Raw genomic sequence first — 19,419 nt, forward strand, 5'->3', positions numbered from 1 at the left:
AGGACCGCTGGTTTGAAATAGGGGTGCAAAAGGCCATCTATGTCGAAACTGAACAGCCCTCCCTCAACTGAGGGGGAGGGATCCGAAATCATCTATCTCCAGTCTACAACACAGTCCTTTCAAGAGTTCCAGGAAGGCTCCACACCCATTTGCATCACTCAGGTGACCCTGAAGACACAGATAAGCCTCCAGGTAGCTTTTAACAGCTCGCTAAAAGAATGCAAATGAACAGCTGTCTGCAGGAGTATAAATCTTTCTTTTCCCCACCATCCAGTCAGAGCTGAAGAAGCTTCTTGGATGAGAAGCAAAACATCTTCAAAGAAAAACAAGAAAGTCCAGTTGCCTCTGGGACTGCCCCTTTGGGACTGCATTTAAGTAAATACTTGGTTGTAGGGTATGGTTGTCCCCAGAGAGGCTCGGCTTCTTGTCCAGCAGAAGAAGGCATTGGCAAAACATAGCCTGCATCATAGGAGAAACGTAGATGCTCTTACTTTTCCTGTTTTTGAGATGAATATGCTTGTTGCTAGGGTAACAATATTAACTGGTTGTTTCAGCCAATCTTAATACTCTGACTGCTGTGTACAGTGAAATGTAGATCAGTGGAAAATGTATAGCTCTAAAAAAAAAACCCTCAGGGTACTCATGATTTCAAGGCATCGGAGTAATACCATAGTTGTACTATTAAAGCAGAAAGTCTGTGACATATAAAGGAAGAGATGAAATGTTATAAGGAATTTTTCTTTGTTATTCCTGCTTTATAAATTGGCAATTATGTGTTTACAACAGATAAAATGATCAAAGGAAAAATGCCTCAGAAACTTTTCCAGGAAGAATTTTTTTAAAAAAATCTTCTTTAAACCCTCCATTGTACATTCTCATTTTAAAAAGTTTTCTCTGAATTTATGACAAAGGACAATATCTTGAGAAAACCTTTTGTGTATTGTTGTCTTCACATAGTAAATTTTCACACGACCAGGACTTCTTCATTTTTATCAAGAAATACTTTAATGACAATTTTATTCTCTTTTCTATATACAGTACACATTCCAGAACACCCATAGTCTTGAGTCCATAATGCTACTCCTTAGAAGGAGGTGCCAATGAAAATAACAAGAAATCTCTGTTTTTTGTTCTTGCAGAAGGAGATGAGACAGGAGTTATGGACAGTCTAATGGAAGCCTTACAGTCAGGTGCAGCCTTCCGTAGAAAAAGAGGACCACGCCAAGGTATGGTTTTGCTCAAATGTCTTCAAGTGTGAAATAATCATTTTTCTTAATACCATTGTGAACCAACTCTAGGTTTTGGGGTGTGGAAGACAGAATTGAATAGACAAAAAAAATCCACTTGCCTTTTGAAGATAACAAAACTTTGGTGTCTTTACCATGTAGTTCATACATAATATATTGTAGAATATAATGTAGAATTTAGTTATTGGATCAGATTAGCCAAATCTTGTTTATCCATGAAATTCAGTATCAATCATTGGCCCAAAATAGCAGCTCTTGGGATAAAATGGAGAAAGCCCATGTACATTATTTTAAGCTACTTAATAGAAGAGCAGGCTAAACATACAGGCTTTATAGAAATTAAGAAATATGGCCAGAATAGGGGCTATTCAAATAAAACTCTTGATTTAACATTATTTTGTGAGTACTGGCCATGTAAAATAATGTTTACTAAAGAATTTCCAGAATCATTTTAGAACATTCATTACTACGTTCTGATTCTACTATTATTGCATGTAGGGCTGATATCAAGAGGATAATGCTTTTTTGAAATGGACAAAGTGGATGTAGTATACTTATATTTCAGTAAGGCATTTGACAAAGTAGACCGCAACCTACTAATTGACAAGCTAGAAAATGGTGGAATAGACAACATCGCCACCAGATGGATCTGTAGCTAGCTGACAAACTGCACTCAACGAGTAGTCCTCAACGGCACTACATCCACATGGAGAGAATTAAGCAGTGGGGTACCACAAGGTTCCGTCTTAGGCCCAGTCCTCTTCAACATCTTCATAAATGACTTAGACGAGGGAATTGAAGGGGAACTCATCAAATTTGCAGATGACATCAAACCGTCAGGAATAGCCAACACCTCAGAAGACAAACTCAGGATCCAAAAAGATCTTGACAAACTCGAACAATGGGCCCTACCCAACAAAATGAGTTTCAGCGTGGAGAAAAGCAAAGTCCTACATTTAGGCAGAAAAAACCAAAAGCACGAATACAGATTGGGCGAGACCCAGTTTAAAAGCAGTAACTGCGAGAGGGACCTTGGAGTCCTAGTGGACGATCACTTGACTCTGAACCAGCAATGTGCAGCAGCAACCAAAAAAGCTAATACAAAGATCACGTGAAGTACTAGTACCGCTTTACAAAGCCCTAGTAAGACACACCTGGAATACTGCAGCCAATTTTGGTCACCATGTCACAAAAAAGATGTTGAGAGTTTAGAAAAAATTCAGAGAAGAGCAGCTAAGATGATCAAAGGCCTGGAGGCTAAAACATATGAAGAACGGCTGCGTGACTTCGGTTTGGCTAAAGAAAAGAAGAAATAGGGGAGACATGACAGCACTATTCCAGTATCTGAGGGGCTGCCACAAGGCAGAAGGAGTCAGGTTGTTTACCAGAGCACCAGAGGGAAGGGCAAGAAAGAATGGCTGGAAACTGATCAAGGAGAGAAGCAACCTGGATTTAAGGAGAAATTTCCTGACAGTGACGACAATCAACTGGTGGAACAGCTTACCCCCAGAAATCGTGGGCACCCCATCACTGGAGAACTTTAAGAAAAGACTAGAATGATAATCAACTGTCTGAGATGGTGTAGGTTCTCCTGCTTAAGCGGGGGGCTAGACTAGAAGACCCCCCCAAGGTCCCTTCCAGCTCTATTATTATATAAAGATCTGTATGGTTTTTTTGGCTGTATCCCCAGTATTTGGAATCCACCATCAGAATAAAAAATCTACGGTAGAACGTTTAGAGATTGAACTAATTCTGGAAAAAATAATTTTGCGCCTGATATGCAATAGTATATTTGAGGGAGAGGGGTTTCCAGCAAAGAAAATAAACTCAGTATTAAATCTGCTGATACATTTCCAGGTCTTTTTCCTTTTTATTATTGTGACAAAACATTTTAATGCCACATATTATATTGGCAATGATGTCCTGGGTATATATTTTTCTCTCCAGTAGTTAGATATAATCAAAATATATTTTATAAAGGGCTGTAATATGGTCAGGAGGGCATTCTTTTGAGAATGTAAACATGGAAAATTAATATATGTCTCTGGTGCAGAAGCTTTTAATATACATGCAAAGCAACAGAATAATGATAATAATTATAATGCCAATAAGAGGGGGTAGTAAGAGAGATAAGAAGGATAAATAATAATGCTACAGACATACTACTTGTGTAAATACACATAGACATTAGATAGCACTGTGAGAATTAGATGTTCAGCAGAGTGATGACCTGAGGGGGGGAAAAAACTGTCCCTGTGTCTAGTTGTTTTGGCGTGCAGTGCCCTGTATCACCATCCTGAGGAGAAACATTGAAACAGTTTATGTCCAGGATATGACCAGTCTGCAGGTACCTTCTCAGCCCTTCTGACCCATGCAGTATACAGGTCTTCTATGGAAGACAAGCTGGTTGCGATTATTCTTTCTGCAGTCTTAACTATCCGTTGGAATCTGTACCTGTCCTGTTTGGTTGCTGAACCAAACCACACCGTTATACAACATAGGTCAGTTAAATAATTCCTCTGTAAACTGTATAAACAGCTCCTGAACAGCCTGAACTTCCTGAGTTGACACAGGAAGAAGATTCTTGCCTTTTTAATGATGGTCCTAATGTTAAGAATGTTAACTGTCCATTTCAAGTTCTGGGAAATTAATAGAACCCCAAAATTTGAAGGACACTACTGCTGATATTGTGGTATCAAATAAGGTAAGAAGTGGAAAATCCACTCTCATTTCTACAGTTTTAAGCGCATTCAGCTCCAGATTGTTATGGCTGCATCACGGGGCCAGTTCTTCCACATCCCATCTATATGCAAACTCATCATCATCTTGAATGAGGCCAATGACTGTTGCATTGTCAGCAAACTTCAGAACTTTAATGGAGGGTTCCTTGAGGTGCAGTCATGACAGAGAAAGAAAAGAGTAACGGAGAGAACACGCAGCCCTGTACTCATTACCCAGGTGGTAGATGTTTTCTCTAGCCTCACCTGTTGCATCCTATCTGTCAAAAAACTGATTATCTTACCTTACAAGTATGAGCAGGTATAGTAAGCTGGATCAACTTAAGAGTAGAGAATTCCTGGAATGGTGGTATTGAACGTTGAGCTAAAGTCCACAAAAAGGGCCCACGCATAGATCCCCGGAGATTCAAGATGTTGCAGAATGTAGTGTAATGGCATATTGACAGCATCATCTGCTGACCTCTTTGATCAGTAGGCAAACTGCAAGGGGTCTATCCAGATCCATGATGACTTTCAGTTTGGCCAGCACTAACCTCCCAAAGGTCTTCATGACTACAGATGTCAGAGCAACCACTCTGTAGACATTCAGTTCCCTGATGGAAGATTTCTTAGAAACTGAGATGATGGTAGACCGTTTAAAGCATGAAGGGACATAACACAGCTCCAGTGATTTATTAAACATCTGAGTGAAGATGGCCGCAATTTGTGTATCACAGGCTTTCAAGCAAGAAGGAGTCACTCCATCCGGGCCTGGAGCTTTTCTGATCTTTTGCCTATGAAATAGAACTTTTTCCAGGATTACCAGCGGTGGGCTCGAGTAACTGAGATAGATATAGCAATGATCCAATATCTTTTTTGCCCCTAATGAGACAGCTAACATGCTCAGTATCTGGGCAACTCATGAGTGAGATTAGCTCTATTAAAATCCCCTAAAACAATGAGTAGGGAGTGTGGATATTTCCATTCTATGCAGAGTATTAGGTCTGCTCGAGTATGTATGGCACTGCTCATGCAATCCTGGGGTGATATATAAACTCCAACCAAGGTAAATGAGGAAAACTGTTGCAGAGCATAAAAGAGTTGATGAATAGTGGACTCAGTCCATATTGCAACATTTTTTTAGTACTGCGACATCCTTGCACCAGCGATTATTATAACGTAGAAGCAAATTCCACCACCTCTCTTCCCTCCCGCCCCCCCCCCCCAAATGTCTCTGTAACCTGATCCGCCCTTTGAATCTGAAACCCTGGGAGTTCTACTATACTATCTAGGACAGGGGTAGGTAACCTTGGCTCTTTTATGACTCATGGACTTCAACTCCCAGAATTCCTGAGCCAGCTGGGTCAGGAATTCTGGGAGTTGAAGTCCATGAGTCATAAAAGAGCCGAGGTTGCCTACCCCTGATCTAGGATAATCTCACTGAGCCAAGTTTCTGTAAAGCAGAGAACTGATGTGTTACAAAAATCAAGGTTGTGCTGATTTAGAAGCAGTTCCTTTTATTCACTAGTCATTGTAGATTTATTAGATGAATCAATGGGAGCTGAGTTCAAAGTCCCCCCCTTTTCCTCAGACTCATCAGCACTCCTGCGCTGTCCTTCCTTTCCTTTGTCTGTAGCTGCTACACAGAGCTGCTACTACTCTGATCAGAATTTTGCTGAAATATCAAGTCCTCATGAAGTCATTTTCCCCCCCCTAGGGACCATCATACAGTTCTAATGATCTCTCTGCATATTTTCCGACCAAAATACTTAATTGCATGTATCATCATAACTTCAAATATTGCAAAGGAAAATCAGTTCTAGGAAAAATGGAGGGATGTTTGCTTTGTCCCCATTTTCTAAAGGCTCCACACTCCGGGTCACAATTGTCTACCGTCTACTAGTTTTCATTAGAGCTGTCCCAACCCTGTGGAGTTCTTCAGGCCTCCTATGAGCAAGTATAAACTAAAGTATTTGAGAGAAAATGGCTAGTATATTGTGCAGCATTATCTTCAGTGTATACTTACTTTTTTTAAAAAATATTTTAGTTTTTGTTTGCTTCTGTGTCATTCCAGGAAACAAAAATTTTGGCTGTGCAGTCACATCGTTACTTGCTTCAGAGTTGATCAAGGAAGATGCTCTTGGTGCAAAAAAAACACGCAGAGGACTTAAAAAGGATGAGGAAGTAGAGGTCACTGAAGAAACTCTTGACGAAACCACTAAGGGGGCAAGCAGTCGTCAAAGCTAAGAGTTGGGTGGCAACTAGGACCAGTGCCTTTGGCATGAAACCTGTTTTTACAAAGGAGCTGAAACGACACTAAGTCACTTTGCGGTTTTCCCTTTCACACTTATATACATGGGATGAAGAAGCAAATAATTTAATCAACTTCAGCCCGTGTCGTTCTAGGGCTGTTTTGCAAGATCTTTTAAATCTGTGGTCATATTCTTTGAATCTTGAATTTGCTTCCTGCCTTCTTGTCTCAGTATCATAAATGCAAAGGTTTTTGCTGACTTAGTAACACGTTTGGAACAAAGGTGGCGGTTTGTGCTGTATTTACCAACTTCCCTGCAGGCAGGATTGGGAACACATTCCCAAGAAGAAAAATATGGCACAGAAGAGAGGCTAAAGGTCAGAACCTGATCTTCCGGTGTAGCTCACTGTATTGAAGTTGCCAAAGCAGGAATGCAACAAACTGCCTTAATTATGACTTTTTAAATGTTTTGATTGGGCATCCTCATCCCAAGATATTTTTTCCCCTCAAAAGCCTTCTCTTCATTGATGCTAATAGAACGAGCTGATCCCTTCAAATATAGGAGGGAGGATTATTGGATATCTTAGCTAGATTTGTCTTTTCCCAATGCACTGTGCATTTCCTCGCCTATCTTATGCTGGAAAAGAAAATGACTCGGAGATCGTTTTATCACTGTGGTGACAGGGTTCTGTGCAAGCATTGTAGAGAATGTTTTTCTTTGAAGTGAAATAATTTTGCTGTTCTGCTCAGCTGCTATTCCCCTTTTTAACACAAAATCTTACTGGCGAAATGGTAATAGCAATGACCTATTGAGAAAGAAAGTATGGTTGGTTTGCCGTTGCCGCATCTCTCCCTGCATGCTTTTGAACTAAGGTTAATAAAATGATTTACTCAGCCTCAGAAAGGGGTTTTAAGCCCTCTTTAGTTGAGTGAAAATGCTCATTGCAACTCCAAAGGATTGAAGCTGAGATTGTGTTTCTTCACTGAATACTCTTCGTGGAAGACTGAGGAGTAAAATTATGCATTCATTTAATCTTTTGTGGCAAAGTCCTTTGTATAATATAGCACATTGTTCGAAATATGGCTTGTAAGTTTCACATAAGCTAAAGCTTGCGTTCTTGCTTGCTTTAACAGGTAATATGTACATCAATGTACCTTAATTACTATACAGTGGTGGAAGTGGGCTGGAGCCCCCCCCTTTATACCTTAAGGCCACTTTGACAGTAGAACTAATTTTCTATGAAATTTGTTTAACAAGGAACTTCAGTGAAGATAAAAGAAAAATAACAAATATACTGTTAAAATTGTTTGTGCATTCTCCAGTATTTCAGGGCAACCAATCATATCTGCCAATAGATTTTGTTCCATAGCATGTAGCCAGCATGTATGTGTGGCAGAAAGAGAAATTTGTAACACTGACTGATTATCAGCATTCATGTTGGAATGAATATGATCGGCCTCAGGATATACGTTATGAACGTCTGAAAACCTCCAGGACAAATCACTGGATGCTGGCAACTTTTTAACGTGACTGATACCATTCACTAGATTAAAAAAAATGAGGAAATATGTTTTCATACAAATTGTCTGGGATTGGCAGGTCACATGAATTCTTTCTCTACTCATTTTTGCTTTCCCCCCACAGATATAATACATAATCTTTCATCTTTTTATACATTTGGAATGTGCATTGAATGTATTTTTTAAAAAAATTATTCCTTTATATTTTTACATTTCATTTAAGACTAATGGGAGTTTGCATGGAAAGTTCAGTATAGAGGAATGTGCCGTATGGGTACCAAATAGCATATCTAAAGAATTCTGCAACAAGAAAAAGCAAAGGTACCTTGGCGGTCTTCTCATCCAATCCCCTGCCCAATGCAGAAGTCCTTATACCACCTGAAATAAATGAATGTCCAATATTTTCTTGCCAACCTCCAGCGATGGAGCATCCAGAACTCCAGAAGGCAAGCTGTTCCGTTGGCTAATTGTTCTCACTGTCAGTAAATTTCTCCTTTGTTCCAGGTCGGATCTCTCTTTGACAAGCTTCCTCCCAGTGGTTTTTGTCCTGCCCTCAGGTGTTTTGGAGAATAAGTCAACCCCCTCATCTCTGTGATTGCCCCTCAAATCCTGGAAGACAGCTTTTTCAGCCCTAATCCTTCTCTTTATTAGGCTAGACATACCTACTGCCCTTAATTGTTTATCACATGGCTTGGTCTCCAGACCCCTTATCATCTTTGTTGCTTTTCTCTACTCTTTCTAGGAATTCAACACCTTTTTTGTATCATGGTGACCAGAACTGGACACAGTATTCCAAGTGTGATCCTACAGTGCCATATAAATTGCTACTATCACTTCCTGTGATCTTGATGCTATCCCTCTTGAAGCAACCTAAAGCTGCATTGGTTTTTGGGGGGGTAGGGTAGTTGCAGTACACTGCTGGTTCATACTTAAGTGGTGGTCCAGCTAGGAGCCCTAGATCCCTCTCACAGTTACTATTATTTAGCCCAGAACTGCTTATTCTATAACTCTGCAATTGATTTTTCCTGCATAAGTGCAGGACCTTAGTTTTCTCATGACTGAACTGCATGCATCTTCTTGGATAGAGCCAGTTTCTCTAGTATGTCAAGATCCTTCTGAATCTTAAGTCTAACTTCCAAATTGTTAGCATGACGAGATCTCCTTCTGTCCCTTCTTCTATATCAGGCATGTCAAACTCACGACATCACGTGACATCGCGCAACGTATCGCAACTTTTTCCCCGTTGCCGGCAATGGGGTGGCGTGGTTTCAGCATGATGCATCCGGCCCATGGGCCGGCAGTTTGACATGCCTGTTCTATATCATCTATGGAGATGTTAAGGAATACTGAGCTCAGGACAACCTTGAGGTACCCCTCCACATCCTTCCTTCCTTCCTTCCTTCCTTCCTTCCTTCCTTCCTTCCTTCCTTCCTTCCTTCCTTCCTTCCTTCCTTCCTTCCTTCCTTCCTTCCTTCCTTCCTTCCTTCCTTCCTTCCTTGTAGATGTAGCATCATTGAGGATTACATACTTGGTGTGCCTAGTTAGCCAACTGTGAATCCATCTGGTGGTGGTACTGTCTATCCCACATTTTTCTGTCTTACCAAGAAATAGGCTGTGGTCTACTTTGTCAAATGCCTTACTGAAGTCCAGTCATACTATATCCACATCATTTCCCTAATCCATTAATTTAGCCATTTTATTTAAGAAGGCAATAAGGTTTGTTTGTCACAATCTGTTTTTAACCAACTCATGCTGGCTTCTATTAATCTCCTTGTTCGTTTCTAGGTGCTCACAAATCCACTGCTTAATTATCTTTTCTATGATTTTCCTGTGTATTGATGATAAGCTGATTGGTCTGTAGTTTCCTGGTTCCACTTTTTTCCCTTTTTTGAAAATGGTAATAGTAATAAGAGTTGGAAGGGACCTTGAAGATCATCTAGTCCAACCCCTTGCTCTCGCAGGTGATCTATACTATTTCTGATAGATGGCTGTCCAGTCTCTTAAAGGCATCAAGCGTTGGGGCACCCACAATTTCCGAATGCAGTTTGTTCCACTGCTACTGGAAAACTGCTATAATGCCACCCCTGGTCCTTCTTTTCACTAGACTAGGTATACCCAATTCCTGCAATCCTTCTTCATATGTTTTAGCTTGTAGGCCCCTAATCATTTTTGTTGTTCTTCTCTGAACTCTTTCCAAAGTCTCAACATCTTTTTTGCATTGGGGTGGCCAAAACTGGATGCAGTATTCTAGTGTGCTCTTACCAAGCCTTTGTAGAGTGGTACTATTACTCCACGTGATCTTGATTCTATCCCTCTGTTAATGCAATCTAAGATCAAAACCACACCAGCTCTTTTCCAGTCCTCTGGTAGGTCCCCTGTGCTCCAGGATCTTTGAAAGATTTTGTTCAGTGGTTCTGCGATCATATCTGCCAGCTCCTTCAGAAGCCTGGCATGTAACCCATCTGGTCTAGGTGATCTCGTCTTAGAGTCTCCCATGGTGCTGCTTTTGATAGGTTGGATTATTTTTTTCCTTTCGTATGAAGACAGATGCAAAGAAGGAACCATCTTACCATCTTCTCCCGTAAGTGGTCCTATCATTTCCTTGACTTTCTTTTTATTCCTTATGTATTGAAAGAAACTTTTTTTGTTATTTTTGACATTTGTGCATGTCTTAGTTCCTTAGTTCACCTTCCTATACTTCACCAAGAATTATCACTGAAGTATTACCTTTTCTGCCTCTCATTTTCAATATGTTGTTTATTTTAGAATGGCCATGATCTTTTCTTTCACCCCATGAATCACACAAACGTATTTCTTTTTCACAGATACCCAGTTCCCTGTTCAGCCGCAGCAGATTTAATGGCATTTTCAAGTTACTTTTGGTTTGGGGAGTAAGGATGGCAGTAATGTCATTCCCCCCCCCAAATAATATGCTGCCTCATGAAAGAAAATAAATGACTGCATTTAAGGAAATGACTATGGAACAGCATACTGCTGCTGAACTTACTTTGGCAAACACCAAACTTATTCTCTATTTCTCAGAGGCAGTCTTCATGTTCTTCCCTAGATAATTGTTAGGGAATTGCTATTTGTCAGTCCTATAAACTGGACAAGAAGCGATGGGTGGAAGCTTGCCAGAGGAAGATCCAACCTGGAAATGAGGAATTTCCTGACTGTAGAAACAGTTAATGAATTAAGACAGCTTGCCTCCCAGAGTGGAGGGTGCTCCGTCACTAGAGGTTTCCAAGAAAAGATTGGACAGTCATTTGTCCAGGATAGAATCATAGAGGCGGAAGGGATGGTATAAGGGCTCTTGCCTTGGGCAGGGGGTTGGACAAGGAGGTCCCTTCCAGCCCTATGATTGTATATGGTTTTTATGAAAAGAATGTGTGCTACATTTGAGGTATCCTTGCTGGGTAAAATTGGACCAATGCATATGACAGCTGGCAGAAAGTCATAAGAGCTTTTTCTTCCATAGAAATAAATGGCTTTAAGTTACAACACATAATAGCTATTTTAAAATCCATGTGTGTAGGAGGACTATAGCACCAATGACTGAATCAGGCTACAGGTTCTTCCACTCCCCTTCCTCCCATTACTAACAAGCTTGTTTTTTATATTTTAAATCCTGCACCTGTGGATTCCTTCAGGGTTGATTCCAAAGAGATGCTTGAGAGCATGTGAGAATGCACATACAGCATCTCTACAGCAGCTTTTCTTGTCTTGATTGTTGGGAGCTGTGGCATAAACTGGAAAAAGATGTTGCTGTTAAAAAGAGTCTCAGATAGGCATGAAAGCCTACGCCTCATCAGAAACGCTTCTTTTGAAATTAAACCTTAAGTAAAGATGCAGAACCTTTTGAACTGTGTGTCTTTGTGTAAAAATAAATACAATTTTTGGATAAATTTAGGATTTGGGAAGAATTATTCTCTAGGCCTAACACAAACCCCACTTTCTATCCATAAAAGCAGCATGGATTATAAAGTAAGTGGCTGTTCAGCAGCATTTAACTTTTGTCTTGGTGCTGCTTTGTGCAGTCTTGTGTTTTCTCCCAAATAACTGAATGGCTAAATTTATTCTTGTTAAACAATAGGTGGCCTTACCTTGGGATACTTAACTGTGCTTTGTTTGACCAGGGATTGCAAATTATACATCTTTTAGTTTCCATAACTGTTGTAAGGCAAAAGCCTTCTCTCTCTCCCAGTGCTGAGGTTCAGAGGGTGCATGTTTCCATATGCTACTCATAGGAAAGTATGTAGCCTCCTCCAGAAGATACATTTTGTAGAGATGCTTCTGATGTTGGTGTCACAGCTGTCTGGGAACCCAGAAAGATGGCTTCACATGGTGTGCTTCCATACCGCCTTCCATTGTCTTCTTGAAGAATAAAAGGATACAGTCACTTCTGTGGAAGAAAATGCTTGGTAGTATTGGGGATCACATTTTGAGCAATCAAAAATTCCTTCGTGGCCTAGACATAAATGTTTTATCACATTTGAGGCAAGTCTGATATTTCTACATATAACCTTATTTTTCTGGCCTAAGAATTCTTGTTTCAGAAAGTGGTACATCATGTTAAAACACACCCACCCACCCACCCACACCACTCCTGCATGCTGAAATGCAAGCATTTGACCATGGCATTTCCCCCTGAGTTGGTATAGCGAGAGCCTTTCACCCACTAAATGGGTGGGATTCAAGCACTTGGGTTGCACCAAAAGCTTTATCATCAATCTGCAGGGTAACTGTTCTACTCCCTGGAGTTAATCTTGTAAATGCTGAATATCAGTATCATTTAGTGATTTTGAGATGGGGGGTGGGGTGTTGGGAATCTTTCTGTTAACCACTTTGTTACATTTCCCCATGGAATTAATTCCCCATCCTTTTCAGGAGTCAAGGTTATTAAGCTATGCTTTTTTATCATTCTCAGGGAAAAGCAAAGCAATAAGATAATTTCTAGTGTGTAAAAGTAATTTGTTGCAGGTTGCCAGTCCAAAAAAAAAAAGATTTAACATAACATTTTTTGCTACAGATTGGAAAATAGATTTAAGCTCTTTAAATAATTTCAGTATCGATAGAAGTGCTATACATCTTATTTCCAAAGCTTATGACATGCCACTGGGAAGTTTGCAAATTTTATTTTTTTATTTTATTTTTATTATCTTTCATAAGATAAAAATATATGTCTTAGTGCGCTGTTCTTTTCCCTTCAAGTGAGTTTGTGACACTGGAATCTTGTGTTATTTTTTGTTGTTATATTTCATAAGAGTAAAAAAATATAATAGATTGATAGAGATTATGGGAGGAATAGTCTTTCCTGGCTATTTTGTTCAAAATTGTTAATAAAAATATTTGCTTCCCATATTCTTTTCATTTCATTTAGTAACTTGGTAGGGTTAGATATCCGTATCATTCTAGATAAGACGCTTTTGCATATAAGCTTATACTAGCACAGAGCTGAACTACTTTACATACTCACAGATTGTCAGAGAAGATTATAAGCCAGCACTCTTGTCAAAATGCAAAGAGGTCACAGCTCCAACTTTTCACCTTTGCTATTTTATGAGAAGGTGCTAATACATATGTGCATTCCTAGAATACAAGGAGGTTTCACTTTAGAATTCACCTGAAAAGAAGTATTCCAGGTTAGATTTCTGCCAATGTGGCCCACAAATGCCTGAGAGTCCCACAAAAATAATTTCAAAAATCATGACACGGCATATAAGTGTGCCTGCAATTGATGTATCTCAGAGTTTTATTTTGCTGCATCTTTCAACTGTTAGACTTATAGTTTGTTTGTTTTTCTCACTTAAATGGTAAACACTATTATTTCTAACCCTGATTCTAAACATTAGGCCATTTGATGTGAATAAAAGTTCAGAAAATCTTTTAAAGGGAATTCATTTGTAAATGTTTGACCTCACCCCTCAAAATATCACCCGTTTGATTATCTTTATAATGTACCATTAACAGAGCTCCACGAATCCACCTCAGAAAAAGCTCTGAGATTTTATTTTGAAGTGTCTTATATCAATGGTTTTCATATATTTTATAGATTCTCAATAAACAGGAAGACTGCACAAGTGCTAAAGTATTCAAAACCATACCATTAAAAACAATTATCAGACAACATACACAATCCGTGGCAAGCATAGCTAAAATAAAACACAACTGTACCAATAACCGGCAAGGAAGCAGTAGCTGCTCCTGACCTAGTTACTTTGCTTTTTATTTGGTCTTAGCCAATTGGCAAAAATGCTGAATTATTCTTCAGGAGTTCAAGTGACTGCATGAAAAACTGTAAAATAAAGAATGTCCCCCACCTCTTCATTTCCCTTTGAAAACTCTTATTTTAATGGAAAACAATAGTTTCTTACTTGGAAGGACATTGGTAGATGCCAGCCATGGTATTTCTCCACTTATTTTATCCAGACATTTCAACAAGGCATGTCAATGTCGATACTTTAATAGATAATATGGCTACGCTTTCCATTCTTTTAGTCCAGTTAATAGAAGTTATTTTGTCTCAAGTTGCCTTTCTGCACTGAGACTTTGAAATCATCTTGTTTATTGTCAGCTCCACTGGTAGATCAGGCCAGGTAATCGATTTCTCAGGAAAAGTAAAGCTACTTTTACTGAGAGAATGAAACATGATGTCATGCATAATGACTGTGTTGATAATGATGGGATTGCCAGTCCCAATTGTTGAAGACTTCCTCTAGCTTGTTTCTCTACTTTAAAAAAATGTTTCAGCTCTATTTGCCTAGATTACAATTCTTGCATATTTCTGTCAAGGTCAGGTACATTTATTTCTTCCTGAGCTGGAAGAGTGGCTCCAGCAGATCCCAGGAACGATATCGGAGCCAGAGGTGTCCCAGAAGAGTGCAGTGGTAGGAACAGCTAATATATTACACAGAACCCTCAAGCTCCCAGACCTCTTGATAGAGGACACAAGATTGGGGAAGATACATATTACCCATGGGGGTGAAAAGAGTTTATTTTTAGATGCAGTCTGCTGAGTCATTTCTCATTACATCCTGTTAAAACACCGTATATACTCTCCATGCAAGGCTCACACCTTTTTTCAAAGCTCTTCTCTCACATGGCAAAACTAGAACTTTCTGCATAAAAGCTGTCTCCGAGTACAAGCCTTTGTGATGTGAATAAGTATTTGCTATAGAAAAATTAATGATGTGTCCTCCTTATAGCACTTGCCAAAACTTTGGCAAGAGGAGCCAAGAGGCTGAATGGCATTTCTCCCGCAGCACTTGCCAAAATCTGTTAAAGGCTGCTACAGAAGCTGTGCTGAGGAAGAGCTTGAAGCAGAGTGTAGCAAAGCAACGCATTGCAAACTGTGAAGAGACGATCCATTCAATTTAGTTTAGTTTAGTTTATTAAATTTTTATACCGCCCTTCTCCCGAAGGACTCAGGGCGGTGAACAGGGCATATAATAAAAATACAGAAATACAAAAGTTAAGAAAAAATTAAATTATTGCCCAAGTAAAAATTTAGCATCACTAGGGACATTTATTTCTTTTTGTTCCCTTCACATCCTAACTAAGTTAGCACTGCCCGCTTTGAGGCAATTACGGAGTTTGGCCCGTGGATCCAACCTCTGCGGAAGCACTCCTGCCTGGCCTTCACAAGAATGTCTGCTGAAGGGGAGCCTACCGCTTTGCTGAGAAGCTTTTCCCTTTGCATTGCTCTTACTGTTTTTAAAAAAATAATATTAAATCAGATTCTGACTTCAGAGTCTTGAACTTTTTCTGTGGAACTACCTTTCCGATATTTGAAGCAACTGATCTCAGGCTTGTTTAGTTGGGTTTATTTCTGATTTATTTTACTATCCAGCTTTATTCAGGAGATTTTGTTTCTGGTCTCCTGATCATCCTTGCTGCTTTCCTCTGAACTTGTTTCAATTTCTCCACATTCTTCTTAAAAGTTGGTACCCAGAACTAAATGTAGTGCTCAGTGGTAGCTGGCCAATGCAGAAAAGTAGAATTATTACTTCCAGTGATCTGGAAATTACACTTATTTATAGAGCCTAAAATGTATTTCTCTTTTTTGCAACCTTACATCATTGCTGGCGTACGTTCAGTTTCCTTTCAACGACCTTTTTGACAATTTAGTGCAAATTGCAAAAATTAAAATAATGTGATGGTGCCATGTCCTAAAATTGCAGTATAACAATGTGATTAGAGATTTCAGCCCTCAGTCTCATGCGAAATAAATGTTTTAATTTTATTTATTTATTTAAATTATATGACATCCATCTTGAAATGTAAGGCAACTCTGGGCAGACTACACTGTAATAATAACAATCAGTGGAACAGTTTGTCTCCAGAAATTGTGAGTGTTCCATTGAAGATTTTAAAGAAGCGATTGGACAGCCATTTGTCTGGAATGGTACAGGGTCTCATACTTGAAGACGGGGTGGAGTAGACTAGAAGACCTCCAAGGTCCCTTTCAAGTCTGTTATTCTTTATTACAAAAGATTAAACACACAGTAAAAGACCACAGGTTTTGAGCAGAGCAGAGCTGGCGCCTTCTTTGTCACTGCACCATCCAAGGCCAGCCTACAGCTTCTCCATCGGCCCCACACCAACCAGCACATTTTTACATTTTACAAAGCATACACATAAAAAACAATATAAACTAACAATCATGAGGAACAATAAAGAGTAAAAAAGAAAATAGGGACAGAAGTGGGAAAAAGTAAAAAGAACAAGGAAAACATAGATATGTATGTAAAATGATTTCTGACTTCTTCCAAGGATATAAAGAATGCTGACTTTTGACTTTCAGTTTAAGACTATAATAAAATGTTCATTTTCCTCAAAGAAGAAAAGTGGAAATAAAAGTAATTTTTTACCCCTTTTTAAATTTTAATAATCATCAAATCCATATTTCCAAATTTTTCCCCATCTCCTGAAAAAAGTCCATAAGGTGCTTCAAATTACAGATTACCTTCTTCTGTGATTTTTCTCTCACAAGGTCTGTTAACTTGGCCATCGTTGCCAATTCTGTCACCTTTATTAATCATTATTGTGGATATTGTAGAATCTTTCCAGCACCGAGTGTATAAAAGTCATGCTGCTGTTTTCATAAATAGCAATAAAACACCATGTGATTTTTTCCTACTGTTTTATCCGTAAATCCTAATGAAGTTTCCAGTCTAAACTGTTCACTAATTTTCAAAATTTTCTGAACTACATTACGCACTATCGGCTGCAGGACTTGGGTTTGGCGGCTGCAGGACCAGTGGAACAGCTTGCCTTCAGAAATCATCACTGGAGGTTTTTAAGAAGAGACACTACACAGTCACTTGTCTGAGGTGGTATAGGTTCTCCTGCTTGAGCAGGGAGCTGGACTAGAAAACCTCTAAGGTCCCTTCCAGCTCCTATTCTATTCTATTCTATTCTATTCTATTCTATCCTATCCTATCCTATCCTATCCTATCCTATCCTATCCTATCCTATCCTATCCTATCCTATCCTATCCTATTCTATTCTATTCTATTCTATTCTATTCTATTCTAATATTGTTTAGCTCTTTTACAAGTCCAGCAAAACTAATAAAAGGTTCCTATTTAAGTCTTACATTTCCAGCAACTATTTGGGGATCTTTTATACATTTTAGCCAATTTATCTGGGGATAAACACTAGCTATATATCATTTTATAGAAATTCTCTTTGAGATTAAAGCATAAAGTAAATTTCAGCTCTTTTATCCATACATTACCCCATTGATCAATTGGCATGTTGTATTGCATTTCTTTTGGTATAATTTAAGGCTCTTTCTGAAGGCCAGAAGGATCAGGGCAGATCTCACCTCATGTGGCAAGATGTTCCAAAGGGGGGGGACCTATTTTTCTGGCCCACACCAGCTGAACCTCCTTAGCTGATCCGGTCCAAAGTAGGCCCCCAGTAATGTTAAATAACCCATTATTGAACCTTAAGTATTAAAATGCAGACATTCTATGTGAAAGCTGCCCAGATCATAATAATATAAAAGCTTGTAAATTAGTTTTAAAAAAGGAAAGTACAAAGGGAAATGCAATTACCTTTACAGATCAATTGGGGGGAGGAGGTGTATGAGGAGCCCACTGGCCAAAATGTAACAAATCACAAGGAAGCAGTTATAAGAGGTATGGCCTGAGGGAGTCTTATTGTAGAAAGTCATTGCTTGAGGGGATGTGGACTGTAAATTTAAGCTTCCAACCTGGCATGGAGCTTACATTCATAGAAGATATTAAGAACTTTTAATGGCCAGAACAATCCCCTAGATTTTCATTATCACAGTTATCCAATAATCATAGAAATATGAGAGATTTAATTTTCCAGATTTTCAAAGTCCAGTCAATGAATCTATATATCATGCATGATTTTGAAATGTGAGCAATGAACGTAAAATCCATCATAGTCGGTATTAGAATGTTATGGTCTACATGAGGTGGCTTTTGTGGACTAGGATTAGAACCAGAAACTGATGTAGCAGAAAGTTACAAAGAGGGAGGAAGTATGACATAGAATCTTAGTTTTATTGTATATACCATCATAGGGCTGGAAGGGATATTTGGTCTTCTAGAATCTAGTCCAACCTCTGGCTCAAGGCAGGAGACCTTATACCAGTGGTGGCGAACCTATGGCACGCATGCCAGAGGTGGTACACAGAGCCCTCTGTGGGCATGCACGCCGTTGCCCCAGCCCCGCCTCCCCCCGCGGCCCTGTCCTCACCAACAGCCCCCCCAGAGGAGAGTCACCCCTAGGCGTGGCCCGTGTGGAGCAGCGCAGCCAAGGACTTGGCAACCAGGCAGTAGGGACAAGACTCCGCCCTCGTGCCCCGTCGCACGCAGATGATGCTGTGGAGTGCGGGCCAAGCTCCACCAAGCCTTCTCTCTTCTCCCCTTCTATTGGCTTCCTCCTCCTTTTTCTTCCCTCCTCTGAGCCACACCCCACCACCAGACCCATGGCAGCTGCCAGAGCTCCTCATCTTCCTGCCGAATCAGCAGGTTTCCCGCAAAGCCTCTCAGTTGGCCCCATTCTCACCCCAACTCCGCTACACGTACATTGTATGATTTAGACTCCAGATCCCTTATCAGCTTCTCATGGGCTTGATGTTATCCATATTGATGCAGCCTAGGACTGCTTTGGCTCTTTTGGCAGCTGCAGCACACTACTGGCTCATACTTAGTGGTTGTCCACTAGGACATCAATATCTCTCTCACAGTTACTACTGTTGAGCTTGGAACTGCTTATTCTATATTCGTGCATTTGGGTTTTCCTGCTTAAATGCAGGACCTTACTTTTCATACCACTGAACTGCATTTTCTTAGATGGGGCCAATGCTCAAGATTGTCAAGATCCTTCTGAATTTTGAATATATCTTCAAAAGTATTAGCAATTCTCCCTAGCATGGTGTCATCTGCAAATTTGATGAGCTCCCTTCTATCTCCCATCAGGATCGTTGATGAAGATGTTGAAGAGCACTAACCCAAGTAAGCACCCTGAGGTATATCACTGCATGCTTCCCTCCATGTAGCTGTAATTCCATTGAACACTGCTTCTTTGAGTGTTGTTGATCAGCCAACTGCAAATCCATCTGCCTATCCCATATATTTCTATCTTACCAAGAAATAGCTGCAATATACTATACCCACAGCATTTCCTGGTGGCACAGTGGTTA

At 39.8% G+C, this 19,419-nt stretch overlaps 1 protein-coding gene across 1 annotated transcript in view; it reads left to right on the forward strand.

Moving 5' to 3' along the window:
• Positions 1 to 11,595, forward strand: part of DIAPH1 (diaphanous related formin 1) — a 99,229-nt gene extending 87,634 nt beyond the window's left edge. The window contains exons 26-27 of the mRNA XM_081324764.1: positions 1,140 to 1,226; positions 6,039 to 11,595. Of these exons, the coding sequence (XP_081180890.1) occupies positions 1,140 to 1,226; positions 6,039 to 6,211 (260 nt within the window). The 3' untranslated portion in view covers positions 6,212 to 11,595. The remainder of the gene's footprint in view (positions 1 to 1,139; positions 1,227 to 6,038) is intronic.
• Positions 11,596 to 19,419: the final 7,824 nt, after the last annotated feature.

The sequence above is a fragment of the Vipera berus genome, assembly GCF_964194415.1.
Source record: "Vipera berus genome assembly, chromosome: 3".
Lineage (NCBI taxonomy): Eukaryota > Metazoa > Chordata > Lepidosauria > Squamata > Viperidae > Vipera > Vipera berus.